Source organism: Acanthisitta chloris, unplaced genomic scaffold, assembly GCF_000695815.1.
Source record: "Acanthisitta chloris isolate BGI_N310 unplaced genomic scaffold, ASM69581v1 scaffold23930, whole genome shotgun sequence".
NCBI lineage: Eukaryota > Metazoa > Chordata > Aves > Passeriformes > Acanthisittidae > Acanthisitta > Acanthisitta chloris.
The window spans coordinates 1-7,072 of record NW_008651435.1 but is presented as its reverse complement, the minus strand read 5'-3'; the positions used below and the strand labels follow the sequence as shown (position 1 = coordinate 7,072).

Here is a 7,072-nt window from a genome sequence, read left to right as displayed (position 1 = left end):
TTCACTGCCTGGTGCACTCAGGTTTGCAGCTGGAGAACTCCCTGTGCTGGTTCCCATTCCAGTGAAGTCCATCAGGGGATTTGCAGGGCTGACTGACTGCACAGCATCTCCTGGGGCAGCTGAAGCTTGCTCAGGGGACTCCTGCACAGAGATACCATCCAGGGCTTGGTCTCCATGAGCTCCTGTTGATTCCAGAACTGCCTGGGAGCAGAGAGTCTCCTCTCCTCCAGGACCTGCTGGGGACACAGATGACCTAGTGGGAGATAAGTTGATTAAACCAGTGAGCAGGATCTGTGTGGAGTTATGCCATACCTAACAACCCCACTGCCTCCTGGTACTGATCAGTGGTTGATCTATTCCCTGCTACAAAGAGCATCTCCCAGGGAAAAGGATGGACTGAGGTCTAAAACAGGTGAAAAGCCTGGGAATGCTGCACAGCAGGCTCCTGGGAATGCCACTCCCTTAGCCACCAGGCACAGAGGCTCTGAGCAGTGCTGTGAGCTGAGGACAACAGGGAAACAGTTCTGCTGTTCTCACAGGAGGGGCAGGGACACAGATCCTGTCCAGCCTGGGAGGCCTCAGGCAGCTCCAACAGGCAGGGACAGGGTGAGTTAGTCCCAGGGAAAACTGGCAATGGCAACAAGGACACAGTGCCACGTGTGAGCTCCTGCTGCAGATCCTCCCTCTGCATCAGCCTGGTCTCCTACCTGGCCATCCACTCCACTGGGAAGTCCCGGAGCACCGAGACCTCGTGTCCCGTGAGGAACACCGGGATGATGCGCACGCCCTGCGGCAACGGAGAACCTGCAAGGGCAGAGGAGGTCTGAGGGTTAAATGAACTTGCCCCAGCTTCAAACCAAGCTGCAGGAGGAGCAGCCCAAGCACCACCTGCATCCCAACTGTGCCAGGCAGCACTTCCCATCCTCCTCACACACTCAGTGCCTGACACAGTTAAATTCTCCTCAGTATTTCTTCCTGGCAGATTATCTCTAAACTGATGCTGAGAGATGATGACTGGAGGTTTGGACTGCAAGCACAGCCATCTGTTGTCAGGGCTCTGGCAGTGGCCAAGTAGGCACATGGGGAGCTGGAATTGAGGCATGTTGGGAATCTGCAGAGCTGACAATCCAACCCAAAAGAGCAAACCCCTTTGCTCAGCCAAGGCAAGGAACTGGTTCTGGTTACACAACACCCACTGGCACATGCTGACTAGTGGCAGCAACACCCTCGGGGATATACTGGATATAATCCTGCATCCAGCAGGAGCTTGGAGGTGAATCCCAGAGAATCAGGGATGCTCCCATACAAGGAAGGCAGCCCAAGGGGTCCCACATGCTGCTGGGCACTGGGCAGCCTGCAGTGCCTCTGGATGCTCACCAGGTTCCTGTGGCTCCTCACCTCCAAGCTCACCCTGAAAGAAAAGCCAAGAATCAGCTCTGTGGATGCATCAGTGCCACCAGGACACCTCTGCAGCCTCCTGAGCCTCCCTGAGGCTGCAGCAGTGCCCACACCACCCCTTCCTCAAATTCTGACTCCTCTACGGTGCTGGGCAGGGGTTTGTTCCTCAGGGAGCCCTCAAAGTCTGCCCAAGAGCCAAAATACAGCGGGAAAAGCCAGGACAGAGCCACAATTTGCCATGCTCACGGTATGAAAATTCAGATCATTCAAGCAGATGAAGAGCAGAAGTTGCCTTCAGATCTGCATCTTGGTGGGGTTTTTTGTAGATCTTGATCACATAAATCCTTTTGACAAGTTTTACTGCAAATGAAAATTGCTGTTTGTCACATTCAGACAATATTTTGCACTAAATACTTAAACTTGGGTAAAAAGCCAACCAAAACATCCCACAGATGAGAACTCCTGAATTCAGTAACATAAAGACTGAAAGAAAAGCAAATTCCTAATGCAGAAGTCTTGAAACCTTACTCAGTCATAACTAAAAAAAGCTTTAAGCACCAGCATCAATATTTGTCCTTCTCAGTGATGGCAGGTGTCAGATCTGTGTGACAGGAGCTCACACACCATGTCCCTACAGGTATCTGCATGCAGGGAATGTGCTCAGCAACACACCTGGCCTGGAGACTCGTTGCCTTGCAGGAGAACTTTGGCAGTGAGGGGAGGTGGCAGCTGGGTGCTCACAATCCTGAAAGGACAAAACAGTCATAGAATCAGAGAATCACACACTGGTTTGAGTTGGAAAGAGCCTTAAAGATCATTTAGTGAAGACCCTGTCATGGGCAGGGACCCCTTCCACTAGCCCAGGTTGCTCCAAGCCCCATCCAACCTGGCCTGGAACACTCTCAGGGATGGAGCAGCCACAGCTTCTCTGAGCAACCTCTGCCAGTGCCTCAACTTCCTCACTGGGAAGGATTTCCTCCCAATATCCCATCTCATCCTGCCCTCTGGCAGTGGGAAGCCATTCCCCCTTGTCCAGGGAGCAGAGTCATTCCCTGAAGCTCAGCCACAGGCTCCCAGAGCTCCAGGAAAGGCAGTGCTGCAGAGTCCCCCTCACAGCAGGGAGATCCCTGAGGAGTCTCTAGGTCCCACTGCACCCACCTCTCTCATCCTGCCAGACACTGCAGGGGGTGCAGTGCCAGTACCAGGCATGGGCTGGAGCCAACACAGCCCACATGAGCTGGGTGAGCATCAAGACTCTTGTTTTATTCTCTTCTTTGGGTCAGTTCCACTCTAAGCTCAAGAAAAGCACCAGCTGCCATTTCCTTTGGGCCAACAAAGCTGGTTCTGCTGAGTGGAAACCTAAGATAGACCATCCCTACAGGCTTCATGCCACCCCACACAGAGCTGTGAGCAGGGGAGATACTTTGGAGAGACCAGACCTCAAAGCTCTGCAGCACAAGGCTCCTGGACAGGGCCTCCAAAGGAATTCTTGGCCCTTCTCTTTACATCTTGTTGAGATCCACATCCTGGAGATTCTCCAAAAGATTCTGAAGATAGAGTTTAACTCCAGTTCAAAGCTCTTTGCAGTGCTGTAGTAAGATTCAGAGTTTAGAGAACTCTGATGACAGATGATCTCTACCAGACAGACCAGTGGTACAAGGAGACACACACACAGGTGTGGCAGAGGCAGGACAAGGCTCTCAACTCCCTTCTCGAGTCAGACATCCACTGCCCTGTACATGCTGCCAGCTTTGAGGTGCTGCAGTGACTCATGCCCAGTGTCCGGCCTGCAGGTATGAGATCACTCCTTGTCAGCCCTGGAAGATGCTCTCACTGTGGCACATTTCCAGTGCTCGTAAAAGGTGTTACTGGAACAGTTCATGCCAAAGAAAAATGGTACTTGAATGCTGCTGCCAAGGAATTCTCGGAATTCCCCACCTCCTGTCTTTCAAGGCCACCTTGGAGGCTTTCCTTGAAGTTGGTCAGTCCTCTTAAGAGGCTGGAACTTCTCATGGGAAATTCCCACTGCCAGAGGGCAGGGCTAGATGGGATATTGGGCAGGAATTGTTCCCTGTGAGGTGCTGAGGCACTGGCACAGGTTGCCCAGAGCAGCTGCGGCTGCTCCATCCCTGGGAGTGTCCCAGGCCAGGTTGGATGGGGCTTGGAGCAACCTGGTCTTGGAGCACCCACGGCAGGGGGTGGGATTGGATGATCTTTAAGGTCCCTCCCAACCCAAACCATGTGATTCCATGATACTCTGAACCACTCAGGCTCGGTCACACACACCAGCAGACAGGGACTGCCTTGCCTTGATGCTCCTACAGTGACTCACAGCAGCTCTGTGTGTGCAGCTCTGCCCTTGCCCTGCTCCCTGGATGCACTCTGGGATCCCAGCCCTGGGAAGGGGCAGATTTAACATACAGGTCAACCCTTCTCCTGGTTACTTACAAGCCCTTGTAGAGGATGCAGCCTGCCAAGATATGGGGGGAGCGCTGGCATGTCTGCAAGATGAGAGCTGCCTTCAGCAAGAGCAGGGGATCCACCTGGACAGGGAGATCCACAGGGAGTGAGGCCACAGGATCCAGGGAAATGCTCCCAGCAGCAGACAAACGAACCCACTGGATCAGGGCAGCTTTAGCCAGGGGACAGACTCTTACCTTGGTTTTGTCCAGGTGCCAGAGGGAATTGAAAATCCTGTGGAGGTCACTGGTGTTGCTTTGGATGTGCTCAATGTAGCTGTCCCACTGCCTGCTCAGCTCCTCCAAGGAAAACACCTGCGGACAAGAAACCACAGCTGTCAGTGCACAGGTGTGCACCCATTTGGGATGGGAGATGTAGGACAGAGCCTGTGGGTGACAACTCTCATCAGGATAAGGAGGAAGATGCCACCAAGAGGAAACTGCGTTAGAGTGAACATCTAGGAAACACTCAGCAGCACCCACAGCACCTCGGAGCAGTGGGAGGATGGGCCTGCACACTTCTGCAGGTCCCAGCTCCTGAATGTGTGAGGAAGACAAGACAAGGGACCATTCCAGCATGTTTGTGCCTGGGCAGAGCTCGGGGAGAGTCTCAGAGCTGTGGGTCCCAAGTTACCGTGTACGCGTGGCGCACGGGGCCGTTGTAGAAGGTGAAGAGGCCGATGAGCTGCTCCAGAAAGCGATGGCAGCTCACATCAGGGAGCTCCACAGCACAGCCCAGCACCTAGGGAAACACACAGAAAGCCATGAATGCAGGGTGTTCCCTGACAGATCCCAGCTAAGAGAACAACTCTCATCGCTTTCAGATGAGGACAGGCAGCTCTGTTCAGGCAAACACCCCCAGGTCTCACGAGTCACATGAAAAGGAAACTCAAAATGTACCCACACAGGAGCCCTGGCACAGACAGGATAAACAAATATCCGAGCTCCAACACTTCAGACATGCTCCCTTCCCACGTCAGATGACCTAGCTCAGTGCTTTAATAGCTAAGAACATTTCCCTGCAACTAAGTGCTTTAAAACATACAAATTAAGTTGTTATTTACAGCAATGAAGATGCTTCATTTAAGATTTGAGTGGCTGAGAGAAACAGAAGCATCAGGCCTCCTGCCTCAGAGCGAGTCTTGTGGGCCTGGGCAGCAGTGCCAGTTAAGCAGCAGTGCCAGTTAAACTGGGTTGACTGGTCTCAGCCCAGTTCCCAGGGGGTTTGGGGCATTTTTGTCATGAGTCTGCCACACGCTGCTCTTTATATGCTAAATGTCTGTGGATGCTGTCAAAGCTCTGCAGCAGGGAATGCTGAGGGTTAGAACGAAAGAACAACCAGACTATCAAAGAGGGTAACTGCATCCTTATAAACTGCAGCACATGGATTCCTGTTATATTCCATCCCTGGAAGTGTTCCAGGACAGGTTGGACAGGGCTTGGAGCAACCTGGGTTAGTGGAAGGTGCCCTTCCCATGGCAGGGGGTGGAGCTGGATGAACTCTAAGGTCTATTCCAACCCAAACCATTCTGGGATCCTGTCATTGCCAGCAGCCCATGGATACACACAGCAATGTGGAGCTCAACACTTGACAGCCACTGGACAGGAACACGTTAAGGAATGACACTGGGAGAGGGCACACAGACGAGGTACTTGAAGCTGTTCACAGGAAGCTGAAGTGATGCAGGACACAGTAACTTAAGTTACCTTGCAATGAAACTTGAGCACTGCAAGGTCCCTGCCCAGCTCTCCCTGGCTCCAGCTGTGTGCAGCCCACACCCTGGAAAACAACCCCTCCTTGTCTGACAGCCCTTCAGCCTCAGGCTGTTTCCACCCTGTGACTGCTCCAGAACTGCTGAACTCACCCACAGATAGTCTCCATCCACCACCACGGAGAACTTGAGCTTCCTGAGGCGGATGAGGCTGGGAGGGACCCCAGAGATCTCGGTCAGGCAACGCACCACCCCTGCCATCTGCCCACACAGCAGCTCCTGCTGCTCCGGGAGGGTCTGGCCAGGGGGACAGGGAGGAAAGGCTTTAATTTCCCTTTAAAAGAACTCAGAACCTCTTTACAGGTACTGAAATGAGAGCAGACATTACCTGAGAAGGGTAAAAGTAGCAGATCCCAGCACTGGTAGGATCTCCTTCCTCCTTCACCTTTGAGCCGTCGTAAAGGAAAAAGTAATTCCACCTAAAAAAGCAGAAGGAATGATTGTGTGTTTGAAAACTGCTGCCCTTCTCCCTCTCCTTTCTGGTATTTCGTGTATTTCAGGAAGAGCAATAAAAGGTCATTGCAAATGGAGAGAGACGTCATTCTTGCACAATCACACTGAGTTTACACCCAAAAGCAGCACCAAGAGGGTCCCTTAGGGCTACATTTCACCACCTTTGTGGGTTTAAGAGATTCTATAACTCCACAGCTCAGACATATAGGATATGGACTTGGGAGATACTCTCCTATCCTGAGTCCACAGACTAATTACCAGTAAACATTATCCATGTGCATACCAAACAGCTCCCAGGACCTGCTGATGATGATTCAGTTGCTGTCTGCACCTGACAGCCCTCAAGGAACATTAGACAGAGAGTTCCCTTGGAAGATGTAATGCTATTCTGCTCATAATTTCTGGGATGCACATATTTGACAACACTTTTGAGTCAGTAGCTCATCACAGCTCGGGACAAGCCTCGTGCAGGAGAAGCAGCCCAAGTCTGGAGCAAAGGCAAAAGGTAGCTCAAAGGTGGCACTGAAGAACCTGTGCCAGGAGCAGGAGGCTGGATCCACTCCCGGACCACCCTCCATACCCCTGGAATGACTTATGGAGAGGGATGGAGCTGCTGAGCCCCGGTGGCTTCCAAAATCCCAGGATGTGCTCCAGAGCCCAGGATCCTGCCGTAGCCAGGGATACACTCCCAGCACCTCCAAACCCAGGGATGCTTTCCCGACCTCGGGATGCACTCCCAGCACCTCCAGACCCCCAGGGATGCTCTCCCGACCTCGGGATGCACTCCCAGCACCTCCAGACCCAGGGATGCTCTCCAGACCTCGGGATGCACTCCCAGCACCTCCAGACCCAGGGATGCTCTCCCGACCCAGGGATGCACTCCCGCTCCGGGGATACGCTCTCAGCACTGCCAGACCCCCGGGATGCCCTCCCGACCCAGCGATGCCCGCCCGCTCCAGGATGCACTCCCCGCACCGCGCAGCCCCCGGT

The 7,072-nt window shown here is 53.2% G+C and overlaps 1 protein-coding gene across 1 annotated transcript in view; it reads right to left on the bottom strand.

Moving 5' to 3' along the window:
- HPS4 (Hermansky-Pudlak syndrome 4) overlaps positions 1-6,048 on the bottom strand; it is a gene marked incomplete at its 5' end in the record, with an annotated part of 12,726 nt that extends 6,678 nt beyond the window's left edge. Inside the window, 9 exon segments of the mRNA XM_009073349.1 lie at positions 1-253; positions 708-804; positions 1,378-1,411; positions 2,071-2,143; positions 3,847-3,941; positions 4,056-4,172; positions 4,492-4,599; positions 5,723-5,866; positions 5,958-6,048. The exon segment at positions 1-253 is cut by the window's left edge and continues 630 nt beyond it. Of these exon segments, the coding sequence (XP_009071597.1) occupies positions 1-253; positions 708-804; positions 1,378-1,411; positions 2,071-2,143; positions 3,847-3,941; positions 4,056-4,172; positions 4,492-4,599; positions 5,723-5,866; positions 5,958-6,048 (1,012 nt within the window).
- Between the last annotated feature and the right edge of the window lie 1,024 nt (positions 6,049-7,072).